Here is a 24768-nt window from a genome sequence, read left to right as displayed (position 1 = left end):
TACAGAGTATATTACAGAGTATATTACAGAGTATATCACAGAGTATATTACAGAGTATATTACAGAGTATATTACAGAGTATATTACAGAGTATATTACAGAGTATATTACAGAGTATATTACAGAGTATATTACAGAGTATATTACAGAGTATTTTACAGAGTATATTACAGAGTATATTACAGAGTATATTACAGAGTATATTACAGAGTATATTACAGAGTATATTACAGAGTATATTACAGAGTATATCACAGAGTATATTACACAGTATATTACAGAGTATATTACAGAGTATATTACAGAGTATATTACAGAGTATATTACAGAGTATATTACAGAGTATATTACAGAGTATATTACAGAGTATATCACAGAGTATATTACAGAGTATATTACAGAGTATATTACAGAGTATATCACAGAGTATATTACAGAGTATATTACAGAGTATATCACAGAGTATATCACAGAGTATATCACAGAGTATATTACAGAGTATATTACAGAGTATATTACAGAGTATATTACAGAGTATATTACAGAGTATATTACAGAGTATATTACAGAGTATATCACAGAGTATATTACAGAGTATATTACAGAGTATATTACAGAGTATATTACAGAGTATATTACAGAGTATATTACAGAGTATATCACATAGTATATTACGAGTATATTACATAGTATATTACAGAGTATATTACAGAGTATATTACAGAGTATATTACAGAGTATATTACAGAGTATATTACAGAGTATATCACAGAGTATATCACAGAGTATATCACAGAGTATATTACAGAGTATATTACAGAGTATATTACAGAGTATATTACAGAGTATATTACAGAGTATATTACAGAGTATATTACAGAGTATATTACAGAGTATATTACAGAGTATATTACAGAGTATATTACAGAGTATATTACAGAGTATATTACAGAGTATATCACAGAGTATATTACAGAGTATATCAACACTGCTGTTTCAATATACCGATGTCACCGCATTTCTAAATTATTTTGTCGTAATTGTAACAAATTAAACTTATTCTTCGTGATTATTTACGAAGATCAGTTATGACTTAAGAACTGGATAATAAAGAAAACATTGAGGTATTTTACTGAGTGTTTTGTCTGACCAACAGCTGCTTACTATACAATTTCCTTTCTCTTGGTCACCAAGTCACATGTTTGTACAAGCTGTCATTAGTCTGCCCAGAAGTCTGTTTCAACATCACCTGACTTCTTACATCACTATGTTCACTATATATATACGTACACCCTCCCTCTCCTGTGTCTCCTTATCCATAGTCTAGCAAAAAAACACAACTTAAAACGCTTTATAAATATTAGCAGAAATTATATATATATATACATATATATATATATATATATATATATATATATATATATATATATATATATATATATATATATATATATATATATATATATATATGCAAAACAACCACTCTGAAAGAAATAGAGAAATTCCAAGCGCTTGCGTGACTACTCACATTATCAAGTTCCTTGATAATGTGAGTAGTCACGAAAGCGCTTGGAATTTCTCTATTTCTTTCAGAGTGGTTGTTTTGCATATTTTGAAATCACCTGTTTACTGTGATCTTATTGCATATATATATATATATATATATATATATATATATATATATATATATATATATATATATATATATATATATATAGATATATATATATATACACTAATTCGCAAAATGCAGGCGAAATATACACAAACACTGATGTCTGGCTGAAGGAGACTCGAACCTACGAACCTTGGAACAAGGTACACAGTGCTTTACGAATCTACCCACACTAGACCAATACCTTTGAGTAAAGCTTGCGCTAGACTTTGATCCAAGGCAGCCAGCTTTCAGGGAGAAGGCTTACAGCTTTTCATCTCATTGTAAATATCTCTAGTAAGGCTGATGCATGTAGGGGATGAGATGAAAAGCTGTAAGCCTTCTCCCTGAAAGCTGGCTACCTTGGATCAATGTCTAGCGCAAGCTGGACTCCAAGGTATTGGTCCAGTGTGGGTAGATTGGTAAAGCACTGCGTACCTTGTTCCAAGGTTCGTAGGTTCGAGTCTCCTTCAGCCAGAGATCAGTGTTTGTGTATATTTCGCCTGCTCTTGCGAATTAGTGTATATTTATATATCTATATATATATATATATATATATATATATATATATATATATATATATATATATATATATATATATATATATATATATGTACCTAGGGATTGGCAGAGAGCATGCATAGTTCCTTTGTATAAAGGCAAAGGGGATAAAAGAGAGTGCAAAAATTATAGGGGGATAAGTCTGTTGAGTGTACCAGGTAAAGTGTATGGTAGAGTTATAATTGAAAGAATTAAGAGTAAGACGGAGAATAGGATAGCAGATGAACAAGGAGGCTTTAGGAAAGGTAGGGGGTGTGTGGACCAGGTGTTTACAGTGAAACATATAAGTGAACAGTATTTAGATAAGGCTAAAGAGGTCTTTGTGGCATTTATGGATTTGGAAAAGGCGTATGACAGGGTGGATAGGGGGGCAATGTGGCAGATGTTGCAAGTGTATGGTGTAGGAGGTAGGTTACTGAAAGCAGTGAAGAGTTTTTACGAGGATAGTGAGGCTCAAGTTAGAGTATGTAGGAAAGAGGGAAATTTTTTCCCAGTAAAAGTAGGCCTTAGACAAGGATGTGTGATGTCACCGTGGTTGTTTAATATATTTATAGATGGGGTTGTAAGAGAAGTAAATGCGAGGGTCTTGGCAAGAGGCGTGGAGTTAAAAGATAAAGAATCACACACAAAGTGGGAGTTGTCACAGCTGCTCTTTGCTGATGACACTGTGCTCTTGGGAGATTCTGAAGAGAAGTTGCAGAGATTGGTGGATGAATTTGGTAGGGTGTGCAAAAGAAGAAAATTAAAGGTGAATACAGGAAAGAGTAAGGTTATGAGGATAACAAAAAGATTAGGTGATGAAAGATTGAATATCAGATTGGAGGGAGAGAGTATGGAGGAGGTGAACGTATTCAGATATTTGGGAGTGGACGTGTCAGCGGATGGGTCTATGAAAGATGAGGTGAATCATAGAATTGATGAGGGAAAAAGAGTGAGTGGTGCACTTAGGAGTCTGTGGAGACAAAGAACTTTGTCCTTGGAGGCAAAGAGGGGAATGTATGAGAGTATAGTTTTACCAACGCTCTTATATGGGTGTGAAGCGTGGGTGATGAATGTTGCAGCGAGGAGAAGGCTGGAGGCAGTGGAGATGTCATGTCTGAGGGCAATGTGTGGTGTGAATATAATGCAGAGAATTCGTAGTTTGGAAGTTAGGAGGAGGTGCGGGATTACCAAAACTGTTGTCCAGAGGGCTGAGGAAGGGTTGTTGAGGTGGTTCGGACATGTAGAGAGAATGGAGCGAAACAGAATGACTTCAAGAGTGTATCAGTCTGTAGTGGAAGGAAGGCGGGGTAGGGGTCGGCCTAGGAAGGGTTGGAGGGAGGGGGTAAAGGAGGTTTTGTGTGCGAGGGGCTTGGACTTCCAGCAGGCATGCGTGAGCGTGGTTGATAGGAGTGAATGGAGACAAATGGTTTTTAATACTTGACGTGCTGTTGGAGTGTGAGCAAAGTAACATTTATGAAGGGATTCAGGGAAACCGGCAGGCCGGACTTGAGTCCTGGAGATGGGAAGTACAGTGCCTGCACTCTGAAGGAGGGGTGTTAATGTTGCAGTTTAAAAACTGTAGTGTAAAGCACCCTTCTGGCAAGACAGTGATGGAGCGAATGATGGTGAAAGTTTTTCTTTTTCGGGCCACCCTGCCTTGGTGGGAATCGGCCAGTGTGATAATAAAAATAAAAATAAATATATATATATATATATAATATATATATATATATATAATATATATATATATAATATATATATATAATATATATATATAATATATATATATATATATATATATAGATAGATAGATAGATAGATACTATAAAACCCAGATGTTTTAATATATTTTTTTCAATTATATTCAATAGTTTTAAGATTTATTTAAGTTCGCTAAGAAAAAAAATTATACACTTTTTTAAGATAATTTAAATGAATAAAAATTCCAGCGATTACAAATTTAAAAGAAAATGTTAATTATTATTATTATAATTATTATTATTATCATAATTAAGCGTTAAACCCACAAGGATCATAGAGCAAAATAATTATTGCGCTGAATAATTTGTCCCCGTTCATATGCTGGGTACTATCCTGGGTACTATCCTGGGTACTATCCTGGGTACTATCCTGGGTACTATCCTGGGTACTATCCTGGGTACTATCCTGGGTACCATCCTGGGTACTATCCTGGGTACTATCAAGGGTACCATCCTGGGTACTATCCTGGGTACTATCAAGGGTACCATCCTGGGTACTATCCTGGGTACTATCAAGGGTACCATCCTGCGTACTATCCTGGGTACTATCAAGGGTACCATCCTGGGTACTATCCTGGGTACTATCAAGGATACCATCCTGGGTACTATCCTGGGTACTATCCTGGGTACTATCAAGGATACCATCCTGGGTACTATCCCGGGCTCTATCCTGGGTACTTTCAAGGGTATCACCCTGGGTACTATCAAGGGTATCACCCTGGGTACTATCCCGGGTACTATGCTGGCGGGAATACAAATTTCGCAACATTTTACACGTTTCAATTTCGCTCGTCGTATTTTTGGCGACTTTACTGAAAGCTTAAAGTTCCACCACAGACAAATTTGTAAGTTATCCCGGCCGTTCCAGGATACTGGAAATGGGTTCAATAACTTTGGTCATTCGGCACGTGAACATATAAGCTGTTCCAGAAATTTGGTCCTCGTTACCGTACACACGTGTTGAAAGTTTGAAGCCGATTGGATGAGGCGTTCTCTAGTTATGAACGAAATAATATTCAACCCACACACACACACGAATTTCTCAAACCATACCACGGGTGGGGTTAGAACCCGCGATCAGAGAGTCATAAAACTCCAAACCCGTCCGTGGTATGGTTGGTTTGTTATCGTGTCATTACGATTTCGTGAGTCATGAATTTCTCATCGTTCTACCCACACAGACATGAATTCCTGATCATTCTACCCACACAAACATGAATTCCTGATCATTCTACCCACACAAACATGGATTCCTGATCATTCTACCCACACAAACATGGATTTCTGATCATTCTACCCACACAAACATGGATTTCTGATCATTCTACCCACACAAACATGGATTTCTGATCATTCTACCCACACAAACATGGATTTCTGGTCATTCTACCCACACAAACATGGATTTCTGATCATTCTACCCACACAAACATGGATTTTTTATCATTCTACCCACACAAACATGGATTTCTGATCATTCTACCCACACAAACATGGATTTTTTATCATTCTACCCACACAAACATGGATTTCTGATCATTCTGCCCACACAAACATGGATTTTTTATCATTCTACCCACACAAACATGGATTTCTGATCATTCTACCCACACAAACATGGATTTTTTATCATTCTACCCACACAAACATGGATTTCTGATCATTCTACCCACACAAACATGGATTTCTGATCATTCTACCCACACAAACATGGATTCCTGATCATTCTACCCACACAAACATGGATTTCTGATCATTCTACCCACACAAACATGGATTTTTTATCATTCTTTCCCTCATAAACACAACTTTCTAGTCACGTGGTACTACTACAGAAAAATCTTGCTCTGTACAGAGAGGCACTCACAAAGTTATTGACGTATGTCTAAGGCCTACACGAGCGTCATTAAGACCGCAGTCCACCTGGATAGTGACATCAATGTTCCTTCAATCCATACGCAGGAACTGGCAATTTTCAGGGTACATCAATCAGTGATGTACACCTCATTGATGTCTCCTGAGTCGGTTCCCTAAGGGAATTACTTTGACGATGCCTATTTATCCTGGAATTAAATTACATTCCCCATGAGCTGTAGTCACCTATATGTGGTTGCGGGGGTCGGTTCACAGCTCCTGTCCCCTCAATGGGGATACGTATAAGGTGTATGAGTGAAAATCATACACGAGAATGATGTGAGATGACTAAGAATGTTAATGGCATTGTTGTATAATGTATGAATGAAATACATCAAGTATGATTTATCTTGATGTATGATGTATAAAGTGATGTCGTGGAAATACACACAACATGACTCACGAAATCGTAATGACACGATTGCAAACAAACCATACCACGGGTGGGATTTGAACCCGCGGTCAGAGAGTCTCAAACTCCAGTCCGTTGCGTTAGCCGGTCCAGTGGCTAACACGACGGTCTGGAGTTTTGAGACACACTGATCGCGGGTTCTATCCCCGCCCGTGGTATGGATCATAGATAAACCTCTACACACAGCTAAAAAATAACTTGACAAAGCTGTACTCAGAGTGAAACATAACTTGATAAACCTCTACACAGAGCGAAACGTTATCCCAATAAATTCTTGTTCCACAGTCTATATATTTTCTTAAACATTGACTGGCGTCTATACGAAATTCCGATCTAAATTTCTGTGTACTTTCAGCCTATTTCCATTTTATATATTCGTATGTGCGTAGGTATATCTATTCGTGCTTACTGCATTCGTATACTCCTCAAGGGAGGTTCCTTGACGCTGGTGAGGGGCTCTTGATCTAGGGAATTGGATCTGTGCTCCAGTTCGCTGAATTAAACCATACCCCCGGCCGGGATTGAACCCGCGGTCATAGAGTCTCAAAACTCCAGCCCGTCGCGTTAGCCACTAGACCAGCTAGCCACAATAAGATTCATCCAACTAGGTATATTTCTACACCATAGGAAGGTTAGCATAGGCCACCACTGTGACCACAAATGCAAGTTTTTACAGACGAATCTCCAGCTAGCGTGGCCGTGACGAACTCTAGCTCAAGTCCCTTCACTGCCGTCAACATGACTCAAGAAATCGTAATGACACGATTGCAAATAAACCATACCCCCGGCCGGGATATGGTTATATTTGGTTTGTTTGCAATCGTGTCATTACGATTTCTTGAGTCATGTTGACGGCAGTGAAGGGACTTGAGCTAGAGTTCGTCACGGCCACGCTAGCTGGAGATTCGTCTGTAAAAACTTGCATTTGTGGTCACAGTGGTGGCCTATGCTAACCTTCCTATGGTGTAGAAATATACCTAGTTGGATGAATCTTATTGTGGCTAGCTGGTCTAGTGGCTAACGCGACGGGCTGGAGTTTTGAGACTCTATGTTCGCTGAATTAACCCTGAATACCTTCCATCCTCCTCCCCCACAGGCGCTGTATAATCCTACGAGTTTAGCGCTCCCCATGATAATAATAATAATTCGTATCTAAATTCTACCCATGAGTTTACAGATTCTCTAAACACGAAAAAAAAAATGAAGTCAGAATTTGGTGTTACCGAGGCTGTCTTACCTACTTGTAATTCCTAAATGTTTAGGTAATTCCTAAATGTTTAGGTAATTCCTAAATGTTTAGGTAATTCCTAAATGTTTAGGTAATTCCTAAATATTTAGGTAATTCCTAAATGTTTAGGTAATTCCTAAATGTTTAGGTAATTCCTAAATGTTTAGGTAATTCCTAAATGTTTAGGTAATTCCTAAATGTTTAGGTAATTCCTAAATGTTTAGGTAATTCCTAAATGTTTAGGTAATTCCTAAATGTTTAGGTAATTCCTAAATGTTTAGGTAATTCCTAAATGTTTAGGTAATTCCTAAATGTTTACGTAATTCCTAAATGTTTACGTAATTCCTAAATGTTTACGTAATTCCTAAATGTTTAGGTAATTCCTAAATGTTTACGTAATTCCTAAATGTTTAGGTAATTCCTAAATGTTTAGGTAATTGCTGTTCCTCTGTTTTATGGTTTTTGGTCTGTTTACTGTTGTTATTTCTTCGTTATTTCTTTTTTTTTAACGAGACACTCGTTTACTCCCTCATACACACCGTTACCAGCCACCAGGAGGATGATTTCAGCTATCAGTCAATGCCCACTAGAGAGGCATCTGTCAGCGTCAATATGACCCAGGGGGATATTGTGTCCAGTTAAAAATGACCCCTTGTGGTCACCTGGGGAAAACTAATGACCCCTGTGGTCACCTGGGGGATTTTAATGACCCCTGTGGTCACCTGGGAGAGGTTAACGACCCTTGTGGTCGCGTGGGGAAGGTTATTGACCTCTTTGTCACTCGGGGGAAGTTACTGACACCAGTGGTCACCTGAAGAGGGGAGGCTAATGACCCATGTGGTCACCTAGGGAGGCTAATGACCACTGTGGTCATCTAGGGAGGCTAATGACCCCTGTGGTCACATGGAGCGGCTAATGACCCCTGTGGTCACATGGAGCGGCTAATGACCCCTGTGGTCACATGGAGCGGCTAATAACCCCTGTGGTGAAATGTGTGAAAGTTAATAACCCTTGTGGTCACCTGAGGTGTGATATTGACCCCTGGGGGTTATAACCTCGGGGGAATCACTAAAACGAAAGAAAATATCTTACGAAAGAAACGTTTGCTGGTAAGAGTTTCGCTCTGTGTAGAGCTCAATTTAGCCATGTTTCGCTCTGTGTACAGGGAAATCCACAATACCGTGGCAGCAACAATACCGTGGCAGCAACAATACCGTGGCAGCAACAATACCGTGGCAGCAACAATACCGTGGCAGCAACAATACCGTAGCAGCAACAATACCGTAGCAGCAACAATACCGTGGCAGCAACAATACCGTAGCAGCAACAATACCGTGGCAGCAACAATACCGTAGCAGCAACAATACCGTAGCAGCAACAATACCGTGGCAGCAACAATACCGTAGCAGCAACAATACCGTGGCAGCAACAATACCGTGGCAGCAACAATACCGTGGCAGCAACAATACCGTGGCAGCAACAATACCGTAGCAGCAACAATACCGTGGCAGCAACAATACCGTGGCAGCAACAATACCGTAGCAGCAACAATACCGTGGCAGCAACAATACCGTAGCAGCAACAATACCGTGGCAGCAACAATACCGTGGCAGCAACAATACCGTGGCAGCAACAATACCGTAGCAGCAACAATACCGTGGCAGCAACAATACCGTGGCAGCAACAATACCGTGGCAGCAACAATACCGTGGCAGCAACAATACCGTGGCAGCAACAATACCGTAGCAGCAACAATACCGTGGCAGCAACAATACCGTGGCAGCAACAATACCGTGGCAGCAACAATACCGTAGCAGCAACAATACCGTGGCAGCAACAATACCGTGGCAGCAACAATACCGTAGCAGCAACAATACCGTGGCAGCAACAATACCGTAGCAGCAACAATACCGTGGCAGCAACAATACCGTGGCAGCAACAATACCGTGGCAGCAACAATACCGTAGCAGCAACAATACCGTGGCAGCAACAATACCGTGGCAGCAACAATACCGTAGCAGCAACAATACCGTGGCAGCAACAATACCGTAGCAGCAACAATACCGTGGCAGCAACAATACCGTGGCAGCAACAATACCGTGACAGCAACAATACCGTAGCAGCAACAATACCGTGGCAGCAACAATACCGTAGCAGCAACAATACCGTGGCAGCAACAATACCGTAGCAGCAACAATACCGTGGCAGCAACAATACCGTGGCAGCAACAATACCGTGGCAGCAACAATACCGTGGCAGCAACAATACCGTGGCAGCAACAATACCGTGGCAGCAACAATACCGTGGCAGCAACAATACCGTGGCAGCAACAATACCGTGGCAGCAACAATACCGTGGCAGCAACAATACCGTGGCAGCAACAATACCGTGGCAGCAACAATACCGTAGCAGCAACAATACCGTGGCAGCAACAATACCGTGGCAGCAACAATACCGTGGCAGCAACAATACCGTGGCAGCAACAATACCGTGGCAGCAACAATACCGTGGCAGCAACAATACCGTGGCAGCAACAATACCGTGGCAGCAACAATACCGTAGCAGCAACAATACCGTGGCAGCAACAATACCGTAGCAGCAACAATACCGTGGCAGCAACAATACCGTGGCAGCAACAATACCGTGGCAGCAACAATACCGTAGCAGCAACAATACCGTGGCAGCAACAATACCGTGGCAGCAACAATACCGTGGCAGCAACAATACCGTGGCAGCAACAATACCGTGGCAGCAACAATACCGTGGCAGCAACAATACCGTGGCAGCAACAATACCGTGGCAGCAACAATACCGTGGCAGCAACAATACCGTGGCAGCAACAATTCACACATAACCCACAATACCGTGGCAACAACAATACCGTCGCTGCAACAATTCACACATAATCCACAATACCGTGGCAGCAACAATACCGTGGCTGTAACAATTCACACATAACCCACAATACCGTGGCAGCAACAATACCGTGGCAGCAACAATACCGTGGCAGCAACAATACCGTGGCAGCAACAATACCGTGGCAGCAACAATACCGTCGCTGTAACAATTCACACATAACCCAAAATACCGTGGCAGCAACAATACCGTGGCTGCAACAATACCGTGGCTGTAACAATTCACACATAACCCACAATACCGTGGCAGCAACAATACCGTGGCTGTAACAATTCACACATAGCCTACAATATCGTGGCAGCAACAATACCGTGGCTGCAACAATTCACGCATAGCCTACAATACCGTGGCAGCAACAATACCGTGGCTGTAACAATTCACACATAACCCACAATACCGTGGCAGCAACAATACCGTGGCTGTAACAATTCACACATAACCCACAATACCGTGGCAGCAACAATACCGTGGCTGTAACAATTCACACATAACCCACAATACCGTGGCAGCAACAATACCGTGGCTGTAACAATTCACACATAACCCACAATACCGTGGCAGCAACAATACCGTGGCAGCAACAATACCGTGGCTGTAACAATTCACACATAATCCACAATACCGTGGCAGCAACAATACCGTGGCAGCAACAATACCGTCGCTGCAACAATTCACACATAACCCACAATACCGTGGCAGCAACAATACCGTGGCAGCAACAATACCGTCGCTGTAACAATTCACGCATAACCCACAATACCGTGGCAGCAACAATACCGTGGCAGCAACAATACCGTCGCTGCAACAATTCACACATAACGCACAATACCGTGGCAACAACAATACCGTGGCTGTAACAATTCACACATAACCCACAATACCGTGGCAGCAACAATACCGTCGCTGCAACAATTCACACATAACCCACAATACCGTGGCAACAACAATACCGTGGCTGCAACAATTCACACGTAACCCACAATACCGTGGCAACAACAATACCGTCGCTGCAACAATTCACACATAACCCACAATACCGTGGCGGCAACTACACCGTGGCTGCTGCTACAATACCGTGGCTGCTACAATACCGTAGCTGCTACAATACCGTGGCTGCTACAATACCGTGGTTGCTACAATACCGTGGTTGCTACAATACCGTGGCTAAAATAATACCGTGGCTGCAACAATACAGTGGCTACAACAATACCGTGGCTACAACAATACCGTGGCTGCAACAATACCGTGGCTACAACAATACCGTGGCTACAACAATACCGTGGCTGCAACAATACCGTGGCTACAACAATGCCGTGGCTGCAACAATACCGTGGCTACAACAATACCGTGGCTGCAACAATACCGTGGCTACAACAATACCGTGGCTACAACAATACCGTGGCTACAACAATACCGTGGCTGCAACAATACCGTGGCTACAACAATACCGTGGCTACAACAATACCGTGGCTACAACAATACCGTGGCTACAACAATACCGTGGCTACAACAATACCGTGGCTGCAACAATACCGTGGCTGTAACAATTCACACATAACCCACAATACCGTGGCAGCAACAATACCGTGGCTGTAACAATTCACACATAACCCACAATACCGTGGCAGCAACAATACCGTGGCTGCAACAATTCACGCATAGCCTACAATACCGTGGCAGCAACAATACCGTGGCTGTAACAATTCACACATAACCCACAATACCGTGGCAGCAACAATACCGTGGCTGTAACAATTCACACATAACCCACAATACCGTGGCAGCAACAATACCGTGGCTGTAACAATTCACACATAACCCACAATACCGTGGCAGCAACAATACCGTGGCTGTAACAATTCACACATAACCCACAATACCGTGGCAGCAACAATACCGTGGCAGCAACAATACCGTGGCTGTAACAATTCACACATAACCCACAATACCGTGGCAGCAACAATACCGTGGCAACAACAATACCGTCGCTGCAACAATTCACACATAACCCACAATACCGTGGCAGCAACAATACCGTGGCAACAACAATACCGTCGCTGCAACAATTCACACATAACCCACAATACCGTGGCAGCAACAATACCGTGGCAGCAACAATACCGTCGCTGCAACAATTCACACATAACGCACAATACCGTGGCAGCAACAATACCGTGGCTGTAACAATTCACACATAACCCACAATACCGTGGCAGCAACAATACCGTCGCTGCAACAATTCACACATAACCCACAATACCGTGGCAGCAACAATACCGTGGCTGTAACAATTCACACGTAACCCACAATACCGTGGCAGCAACAATACCGTCGCTGTAACAATTCACACATAACCCACAATACCGTGGCGGCAACTACACCGTGGCTGCTGCTACAATACCGTGGCTGCTACAATACCGTAGCTGCTACAATACCGTGCCTGCTACAATACCGTGGTTGCTACAATACCGTAGCTGCTACAATACCGTGGCTAAAATAATACCGTAACTGCAACAATACCGTGGCTACAACAATACCGTGGCTGCAACAATACCGTGGCTGCAACAATACCGTGGCTACAACAATACCGTGGCTACAACAATACCGTGGCTGCAACAATACCGTGGCTACAACAATGCCGTGGCTGCAACAATACCGTGGCTACAACAATACCGTGGCTGCAACAATACCGTGGCTACAACAATACCGTGGCTACAACAATACCGTGGCTACAACAATACCGTGGCTGCAACAATACCGTGGCTACAACAATACCGTGGCTACAACAATACCGTGGCTACAACAATACCGTGGCTACAACAATACCGTGGCTACAACAATACCGTGGCTGCAACAATACCGTGGCTACAACAATACCGTGGCTACAACAATAAAGTGGCTGCAACCATACCGAGGCTACAACAATACCGTGGCTACAACAATACCGTGGCTACAACAATACCGTGGCTACAACAATACCGAGGCTACAACAATACCGAGGCTACAACAATACCGTGGCTACAACAATACCGTGGCTACAACAATACCGTGGCTACAACAATACCGTGGCTACAACAATACCGTGGCTACAACAATACCGAGGCTACAACAATACCGAGGCTACAACAATACCGTGGCTACAACAATACCGTGGCTACAACAATACCGTGGCTACAACAATACCGTGACTACAACAATACCGTGGCTGCAACAATACCGTGGCTACAACAATACCGTGGCTACAACAATACCGTGGCTACAACAATACCGTGGCTACAACAATACCGTGGCTACAACAATACCGTGGCTACAACAATACCGTGGCTACAATACCATGGCAACAACAATACCGTGGCTACAACAATACCGTGGCTACAACAATACCGTGGCTACAACAATACCGTGGCTACAACAATACCGTGGCTACAACAATACCGTGGCTACAACAATACCGTGGCTACAACAATACCGTGGCTACAACAATACCGTGGCTACAACAATACCGTGGCTACAATACCGTGGCTACAACAATACCGTGGCTACAACAATACCGTGGCTACAACAATACCGTGGCTACAACAATACCGTGGCTACAACAATACCGTGGCTACAACAATACCGTGGCTACAACAATACCGTGGCTACAATACCATGGCTACAACAATACCGTGGCTACAACAATACCGTGGCTACAACAATACCGTGGCTACAACAATACCGTGGCTACAACAATACCGTGGCTACAACAATACCGTGGCTACAATACCGTGGCTACAACAATACCGTGGCTACAACAATACCGTGACTACAACAATACCGTGGCTACAACAATACCGTGGCTACAACAATACCGTGGCTACAACAATACCGTGGCTACAACAATACCGTGGCTACAATACCATGGCTACAACAATACCGTGGCTACAACAATACCGTGGCTACAACAATACCGTGGCTACAACAATACCGTGGCTACAATACCGTGGCTACAACAATACCGTGGCTACAACAATACCGTGGCTACAACAATACCGTGGCTACAACAATACCGTGGCTACAACAATACCGTGGCTACAACAATACCGTGGCTACAACAATACCGTGGCTACAATACCATGGCTACAACAATACCGTGGCTACAACAATACCGTGGCTACAACAATACCGTGACTACAACAATACCGTGGCTACAACAATACCGTGGCTACAACAATACCGTGGCTACAACAATACCGTGACTACAACAATACCGTGGCTACAACAATACCGTGGCTACAACAATACCGTGGCTACAACAATACCGTGGCTACAACAATACCGTGGCTACAACAATACCGTGGCTACAATACCATGGCTACAACAATACCGTGGCTACAACAATACCGTGACTACAACAATACCGTGACTACAACAATACCGTGGCTACAACAATACCGTGGCTACAACAATACCGTGACTACAACAATACCGTGGCTACAACAATACCGTGGCTACAACAATACCGTGGCTACAACAATACCGAGGCTACAACAATACCGAGGCTACAACAATACCGTGGCTACAACAATACCGTGGCTACAACAATACCGTGGCTACAACAATACCGTGGCTACAACAATACCGTGACTACAACAATACCGTGACTACAACAATACCGTGGCTACAACAATACCGTGGCTACAACAATACCGTGACTACAACAATACCGTGGCTACAACAATACCGTGGCTACAACAATACCGTGGCTACAACAATCACAGTTAACCATACCACTGAGGCAGATACAATTAAGACAACGTTTCGATCCCACTTGAATTATCAAACTCGTGACTTAATAATAGTCCAGGAAGGACCGAAACGTCGATAAAATATTTCGGTCTTATTTAATCAGTTTTATCACGCAAACACAAATTTTCACAATTTTTTATTAAATTGATTTTTTTGAGATTTTTTTGAGATTTTTTTTATGAAAAAAAAAATATATATACCATGGGAGGGGATTTATTTTTTATATATAGATGGGATTTATATAATTAAAAAAAATCGTGTTAATTAATAACTTCCAGCACAAACGAACGCATATGGAAGCGGGTCGACATTTCGTACTGCAAGAAAAGTCTTAATGAGGCAACGTTTCGCCCCCCTAGGAGCTTTGTTAAGCTCCTGGCGAGCGAAACGTGTATTAAAATAAATATTCGAATGCTGGAAAGGTGTCCATGTGTCTGAGTTTCGCTCTATATAGAGCTTTATAAATTCCCACAGGTCATGGTTAAGCTCTACACAGAGCGAAACGTTGCCCCAGTTAGAGCTTGAGCTGCAACCTGCGTATTTTCTTCTTCACCTCACTGATGACAGTGACGATCTGAAGCCGAAATGTCGCTCAAATATTGGTTACCAGCGTCAGTAAAATGGCGTAATATTCTCAGTGAGTTAATATGTACAGAATTCTTAGTACTATATTGAAATTGCTGTTATAGCGGCTATTTAACACTTGTATATAAACCATGCCACGGGCGGGGTTTGAACCCGCAATCAGAGGGTCATACAACTCCAGACCGACGCGCTAGCCACTGGATAAGTTGGCTATAAGAGTAATCCAACTAGGTATATTTATACACCATAGGAAGGTTAGCATAGGCCACCACTGTGACCACAAATGCAAGTTTTTTACAGACGAATCTCCAGCTAGCGTGGCCGTGACGAACTCTAGCTCAAGTCCCCTCAAAGCCGTCAACATATATATATATATATATATATATATATATATATACATATATATATATATATATATATATATATATATATATATATATATATATATATATATATATATATATATATATATATATATATATATATATATATATGTATATATATATATATATATATATATATATATATATATATATATATATATATATATATATATATATATATATATATATATACATATATATAATGTAAAGTTCGGCTTGCTTGACCGGCTTGGTTAATTAGGTACATCTTATGTACGTGTAGTATACTACGCCAGGTAGATAGTAACTACCCAGGGAGGTAGTATACTACGTCAGGTAGATAGTAACTACCCAGGGAGATAGTATACTACGCCAGGTAGATAGTAACTACCCAGGGAGGTAGTATACTACGCCAGGTAGATAGTAACTACCCAGGGAGGTAGTATACTACGCCAGGTAGATAGTAACTACCCAGGGAGGTAGTATACTACGCCAGGTAGATAGTAACTACCCAGGGAGGTAGTATACTACGCCAGGTAGATAGTAACTACCCAGGGAGGTAGTATACTACGCCAGGTAGATAGTAACTACCCAGGGAGGTAGTATACTACGCCAGGTAGATAGTAACTACCCAGGGAGGTAGTACACTACGCCAGGTAGATAGTAACTACCCAGGTAGGTAGTACACTACGCCAGGTAGATAGTAACTACCCAGGGAGGTAGTACACTACGCCAGGTAGATAGTAACTACCCAGGGAGGTGGTATACTACGCCAGGTAGATAGTAACTACCCAGGGAGGTAGTACACTACGCCAGGTAGATAGTAACTACCCAGGGAGGTAGTACACTACGCCAGGTAGATAGTAACTACCCAGGGAGGTAGTACACTACGCCAGGTAGATAGTAACTACCCAGGGAGGTAGTACACTACGCCAGGTAGATAGTAACTACCCAGGGAGGTAGTACACTACGCCAGGTAGATAGTAACTACCCAGGGAGGTAGTATACTACGCCAGGTAGATATTAACTACCCAGGGAGGTAGTACACTACGCCAGGTAGATAGTAACTACCCAGGGAGGTAGTATACTACGCCAGGTAGATAGTAACTACCCAGGGAGGTAATATACTACGCCAGGTAGATAGTAACTACCCAGGGAGGTAGTATACTACGCCAGGTAGATAGTAACTACCCAGGGAGGTAGTACAACCCTCCTGTCATACGAGTGTCCAACGGAAGCCTGATACAAATTTCGCACTCTGGCGGGACTGTTTTACTGTCCAGGGAAGATGACGGGTAGATATTATATATTTCTCACCGTCTTATTACACTTACCTTAACCTTCCCATGAGTTTAGCAATCTTTCTCATCCCTGTAATATTTCTCATCCCTGTAATATTTCTCATCTCCAATATTTCTCACCCCTATAATACTTCTCATCCCTGTAATACTTCTCATCCCTGTAATATTTCTCATCCCTGTAATATTTCTCATCCCTGTAATATTTCTCATCCCTGTAATATTTCTTATCCCTGTAATATTTCTCATCCCTGTAATATTTCTCATCCCTGTAATATTTCTCATCTCTGTAATATTTCTCATCCCTGTAATATTTCTCATCCCTGTAATATTTCTCATCCCTGTAATATTTCTTATCCCTGTAATATTTCTCATCCCTGTAATATTTCTTATCCCTGTAATATTTCTCATCCCTGTAATATTTCTCATCCCTGTAATATTTCTTATCCCTGTAATATTTCTCATCTCTGTAATATTTCTCATCCCTGTAATATTTCTCATCTCTCTAATATTTCTCATCCCTATAATACTTCTCATCCCTGTAATACTCCTCATCCCTGTAATATTTCTCATCCATGTAATATTTTTCATTTCTGTAATACTTCTCATCCCTGTGATATTTCTCATCTCTAATATTTCTCATCCCTGTAATATTTCTCATCCCTGTAATATTTATCATCCCTGTAATATTTATCATCCCTGTAATATTTCTCATTCCTGTAATATTTCTCATCCCTGTAATATTTATCATCCCTGTAATATTTATCATCCCTGTAATATTTATCATCCCTGTAATATATTTTATCCCTGTAATATTTCTCATCCCTGTAATATTTCTCATTCTTGTAATACATTTACTTGGGTAGAGCTGGTCTTGGACCGTGGGAGCTGGTCTTGGACCGTGGGAGCTGGTCTTGGACCGTGGGAGCTGGTCTTGGACCGTGGGAGCTGGTCTTGGACCGTGGCGCGGGGCCCATGGTCGCCAAAATCATTTAAGAAGTATAACCTTTCAGGGAGGGTTGATCCGAGGCCGTGGAGGACTCCTGGTTCAGGGAATTACGGCCAAATTCCCCATCCTTAGATCAAACCTTATTACCTGCCCTTTTCCAGGCACTGCAGATAATAATAATAATAATAATAATAATAATAATAATTAATAATAATAATAATAATAATAATAATAATAATAATAATTAACAAATATGTATATATATATATATATATATATATATATATATATATATATATATATATATATATATATATATATATATATATATATACAACTGAAGGCCTTAGCGGAATACAGAATACATATACATTGGTGAATGGGTTATACAGCGCCTGGGAAATGGGAGAGTTGATTCATTTCCTGGGATCAAGAGCTTTTCGGGAACATGGAGGAACCTGCCTTGGAGAGCGCAGGAAGATGTTATATATAATACTTACGTAACGAAAGCCAAGGTGTCTGGAGCAGCGAGCATAGCCACAATGACACGCGTGCCCTGAGGGACGCCGCGCTATCACACAAATGACCAATTACACCATTATACTGCCTTACTTGGGCTGTTACACTGCCTTACTTGGCCTGTCACACTGCCTCTATATGGCCGTTTCACTGTCTCTTTATGATTGTCAAACTGCCTGTGGTTGTTACACTGCCTATATTAGATGTCACACTGCCTATACTGGACGTCACACTGGACCGTCCACCACCGTTGAAGTCGTCACAGTTGCCGTTGACTTAAGATCACTATTGTATTTGGTAACTTTAAGTTCACTTAAAGGCCACAGATACAGTCACTTAAACACTTTTTTACCTATAGCCTAAGTAGCGTTTTGCAAATTTGTGTCGAGTTGAATCCCTAGTAGTCAGCGGGGTGTTAGAAGCACGAACCGTTGCTAGGATCGTCTAGTATGCAAACAGTGCCGACCACTGATACTCTCCTCGACTACACTCCTTTCCGTCACTACCTGGAGTACCCACATAGCCCGGAGCACGTATCCCATTACACTGGAATGACACACGACTCTGGAACACTTCGGGGGTCACGGGTAACTACACATATGCACATCTCCTGGGTGGGTATTACGACGGGTTACGCGTGAGGGTCACCTTCTGCAACGCCTCCGTCAGCGGTGCGTTTGATACCCGTCGCTTCTACCGGAGACTTAAGTACCCCTAAGCCGAGCCTTGCCAAGTGCAGTACTGAGACCAACAATACTGTGGTGGGAGTGTTCGTCTCACCTTAGTTAAGTCTCCACCTCAACACGCCTCTTCCAGGCTAAGATTTTCCAGAGACGTTTGGTGAGAGGGACCTTAGGTGCCCTGGGCAGGCGGGAGCGGCAAGGGTGGGTAGGGCAAGGTGTCTGTAGCTCACCCACGCCTTAGCGACCGACTCTCGCGCCATAGTAAGTACCTTATCATTTCTCCCAGATTCGTCTTTCCAGACTCCAGGCCCGTGAGATTTGGCAATGTAGCATACCCATGGATGATGTCATACACATTACCCACACCCATAGGTTTTGCAGCAGCATGATGGATGCCACACTGTGAAGTATGACTTCTGACACACAGCAAGGTCAGAAAAGTCCCATGGGAAGCTTCAGGTGGAGGGTATGGAAACAAAACTCCAAGTCTGTGAGAAAGCTGTTGAGATTCCAAAGGTCTCATCTTCACCCTAAGGGGAAGTAGTGTCCGCCACGGCAGGTAGGTGGCAGCAGGGGGTAGGAGGCAGCCTCACGTCCTGCACACCTACTCTGCATACTAATTATCCTCAGTGATGCCACAGAGACGAATTTCATGCATTCTGCGCCCTTCAAGGGGGGGACGAGTTGATGCCGGTGAAGGGCTCTTGATCCCAGGAACCGAAGCCACCGTTCCTTACATCAAGCCTCAATGGAAATAAGTCACTGACTTCCTTGGGGGACGTCCAAAATAATTAACACTATGTATGATAATTAAACCTACGTGAACGTGTACCTAAATAAACTTACCTCCTATTCCCCATGCCTCCTACGGGTTTACCGCTTACCCATTAAAATAAACGCCAATTTGAGCGGATATCTGTAATCACATATATACATCAAGGTAACAGGGGTCGGAATTTATGTGGAATTAAATCTGTAAATCAATGGCAGCTTTTCTGGTTAGTATTTCAGTGGGTTAAATTGTGTTGATAATAGTGAGGATACATGAATACATGTATCATGTATGTGTCGTTGAGGATACATGAGGAACTGTTTCATTTATGTGTCGTCAGCAAAAGTGATTGAGGGAGCTGAGCTTAGGACTCAGATGCCGCCATGCTTAGTGAGTGGTGGGGAACCACCACCACCACCACCACCAGTCAGGGTTGTGGTGGTGGTGAAGCCCAAGGTGCATCACCACCACCACCACCACCAGCCAGGGTTGTGGTGGTGGTGAAGCCCAAGGTGCATCACCACCACCACCACCAGTCAGGGTTGTGGTGGTGGTGAAGCCCAAGGTGCATCACCACCACCACCAGCTAGGGTGGCGGTGGTGGTAGTAGCGGTGGTGGTGCTCGTAGTGGTGTTACTAGTGTGGTGATAATGGTGGTGCAGGTGACAGTGGTGGTGCTAGTGATAGTGGTGGTGATGGTGATAGTGATCTGAACCACGAATCCCGAGGGCGTTCTGGAATTGAGTAAAATAGGATTCCTGTTCCACTGGAACACTGGTCCACAACACTGAGAGGAAACACTGGTCCACAACACTGAGGGGAAACACTGGTCCACAACACTGAGGGAAACACTGGTCCACAACGCTGAGAGGAAACACAGGTCCAAAACACTGAGGGGAAACACTGGTCCACAACACTGAGAGGAAACACTAGTCCACAACACTGAGAGAAACACTGGTCCACAACACTGAGGGAAACACTGGTCCACAACACTGAGAGGAAACACTGGTCCACAACACTGAGGGGAAACACTGGTCCACAACACTGAGGGAAACACTGGTCCACAACGCTGAGAGGAAACACAGGTCCACAACACTGAGGGGAAACACTGGTCCACAACACTGAGAGGAAACACTAGTCCACAACACTGAGAGAAACACTGGTCCACAACACTGAGGGAAACTGGTCCACAACACTGAGAGGAAACACTGGTCCACAACACTGAGAGGAAACACTGGTCCACAACACTGAGGGAAACACTGGTCCACAACACTGAGAGAAACACTGGTTCACAACATTGAGAGGAAACACTAGTCCACAACACTGAGAGAAACACTGGTCCACAACACTGAGGGAAACTGGTCCACAACACTGAGAGGAAACACTGGTCCACAACACTGAGGGAAACTGGTCCACAACACTGAGAGGAAACACTGGTCCACAACACTGAGAGGAAACACTGGTCCACAACACTGAGAGGAAACACTGGTCCAGAACACTGAGAGGAAACACAGGTCCACAACACTGAGAGGAAACACTGGTCCACAACACTGAGAGGAAACACTGGTCCACAACACTGAGAGGAAACACTGGTCCACAACACTGAGAGGAAACACTGGTCCACAACACTGAGAGGAAACACTGGTCCACAACACTGAGAGGAAACACTGGTCCACAACACTGAGAGGAAACACTGGTCCACAACACTGAGAGGAAACACTGGTCCACAACACTGAGAGGAAACACTGGTCCACAACACTGAGAGGAAACACTAGTCCACAACACTGAGAGAAACACTGGTCCACAACACTGAGGGAAACACTGGTCCACAACACTGAGAGGAAACACTGGTCCACAACACTGAGGGGAAACACTGGTCCACAACACTGAGGGAAACACTGGTCCACAACGCTGAGAGGAAACACAGGTCCACAACACTGAGGGGAAACACTGGTCCACAACACTGAGAGGAAACACTAGTCCACAACACTGAGAGAAACACTGGTCCACAACACTGAGGGAAACTGGTCCACAACACTGAGAGGAAACACTGGTCCACAACACTGAGAGAAACAATGGTCCACAACACTGAGAGAAACACTGGTCCACAACACTGAGAGGAAACACTGGTCCACAACACTGAGGGAAACACTGGTCCACAACACTGAGAGAAACACTGGTTCACAACATTGAGAGGAAACACTGGTCCACAACACTGAGAGAAACACTGGTCCACAACACTGAGGGAAACTGGTCCACAACACTGAGAGGAAACACTGGTCCACAACACTGAGGGAAACTGGTCCACAACACTGAGAGGAAACACTGGTCCACAACACTGAGAGGAAACACTGGTCCACAACACTGAGAGGAAACACTGGTCCAGAACACTGAGAGGAAACACTGGTCCACAACACTGAGAGGAAACACTGGTCCACAACACTGAGAGGAAACACTGGTCCACAACACTGAGAGGAAACACTGGTCCACAACACTGAGAGGAAACACTGGTCCACAACACTGAGAGGAAACACTGGTCCACAACACTGAGAGGAAACACTGGTCCACAACACTGAGAGGAAACACTGGTCCACAACACTGAGAGGAAACACTGGTCCACAACACTGAGAGGAAACACTGGTCCACAACACTGAGAGGAAACACTGGTCCACAACACTGAGAGGAAACACTGGTCCACAACACTGAGGGAAACACTGGTCCACAACACTGAGAGGAAACACTGGTCCACAACACTGAGGGAAACACTGGTCCACAACACTGTGTAACTCTACGCTTCCCTCCCTCCCATCTAAGACAGATCACAAGACACAGGCACAACGCTCGGTTAATGTCTTGATTCAGAAAGACGTTACGCCAGCCAGCGGCTTTTTCAATCCAATATAGAGGCTATATACTGGATGATAAGGTAATCAGTCCCCCAGCCATGATAGGTGTTCAGTCCCCCAGCCATGATAAGTGTTCAGTCCCCCAGCCATGATAGGTGTTCAGTCCCCCAGCCATGATAGGTGTTCAGTCCCCCAGCCATGATAGGTGTTCAGTCCCCCAGCCATGATAGGTGTTCAGTCCCCCAGCCATGATAGGTGTTCAGTCCCCCAGCCATGATAGGTGTTCAGTCCCCAGCCAGCCATGATAGGTGTTCAGTCCCCCAGCCATGATAGGTGTTCAGTCCCCCAGCCATGATAGGTGTTCAGTCCCCCAGCCATGATAGGTGTTCAGTCCCACAGCCATGATAGGTGTTCAGTCCCACAGCCATGACAGGTGTTCAGTCCCACAGCCATGATAGGTGTTCAGTCCCACAGCCATGATAGGTGTTCAGTCCCCCAGCCATGATAGGTGTTCAGTCCCACAGCCATGACAGGTGTTCAGTCCCACAGCCATGATAGGTGTTCAGTCCCACAGCAATGACAGGTGTTCAGTCCCCCAGCCATGACAGGTGTTCAGTCGCCCAGCCATGACAGGTGTTCAGTCCCCAGGCCATGATAGGTGTTCAGTCCCCAGCCATGACAGATGTTCAGTCCCCTAGCCTTGAAAGGTGTTCAGTCCCCAGGCCATGACAGGTGTTCAGTCCCCAGGCCATGACAGGTGTTCAGTCCCCAAGCCATGACAGGTGTTCAGTCCCCAGGCCATGATAAGTGTTCAGTCCCCAGCCATGACAGGTGTTCAGTCCCCCACCCATGACAGGTGTTCAGTCCCCAGGCCACGACAGGTGTTCAGTCCCCAGGCCATGACAGGTGTTCAGTCCCCAGGCCATGACAGGTGTTCAGTCCCCAGGCCATGACATGTGTTCAGTCCCCAAGCCATGACAGGTGTTCAGTCCCCAGGCCATGATAGGTGTTCAGTCCCCAGGCCATGACAGGTGTTCAGTCCCCAGGCCATGACAGGTGTTCAGTCCCCAGGCCATGACAGGTGTTCAGTCCCCAGGCCATGATAGGTATTCAGTCCCCAGGCCATGACAGGTGTTCAGTCCCCAGGCCATGAAAGGTGTTCAGTCCCCAGGCCATGATAGGTGTTCAGTCCCCAGGCCATGACAGGTGTTCAGTCCCCCAGCCATGACAGGTGTTCAGTCCCCCAGCCATGACAGGTGTTCAGTCCCCCAGCCATGACAGGTGTTCAGTCCCCCAGCCATGACAGGTGTTCAGTCCCCCAGCCATGGCAGGTGTTCAGTCCCCCAGCCATGACAGGTGTTCAGTCCCCCAGCCATGACAGGTGTTCAGTCCCCAGGCCATGACAGGTGTTCAGTCCCCAGCCATGACAGGTGTTCAGTCCCCCAGCCATAACAGGTGTTCAGTCCCCCAGCCATGACAGGTGTTCAGTCCCCCAGCCATGACAGGTGTTGTCCCCCAGCCATGACAGGTGTTCAGTCC

General features: G+C 43.9%; 1 protein-coding gene across 1 annotated transcript in view; it reads right to left on the bottom strand.

The window, feature by feature from the left end:
- Nucleotides 1-19885, bottom strand: part of LOC138855428 (uncharacterized) — a 210651-nt gene extending 190766 nt beyond the window's left edge. The window contains exon 1 of the mRNA XM_070104720.1: nucleotides 18910-19885. Coding sequence (XP_069960821.1) covers nucleotides 18910-18944 — 35 coding nt within the window. The 5' untranslated portion in view covers nucleotides 18945-19885. The remainder of the gene's footprint in view (nucleotides 1-18909) is intronic.
- Nucleotides 19886-24768: the final 4883 nt, after the last annotated feature.

The sequence above is a fragment of the Cherax quadricarinatus genome, chromosome 94, assembly GCF_038502225.1.
Source record: "Cherax quadricarinatus isolate ZL_2023a chromosome 94, ASM3850222v1, whole genome shotgun sequence".
Taxonomy (NCBI): Eukaryota; Metazoa; Arthropoda; class Malacostraca; order Decapoda; family Parastacidae; genus Cherax; species Cherax quadricarinatus.
Note: the sequence above shows the minus strand (reverse complement) of the source record. Positions and strands in the feature narration are given on the sequence as shown.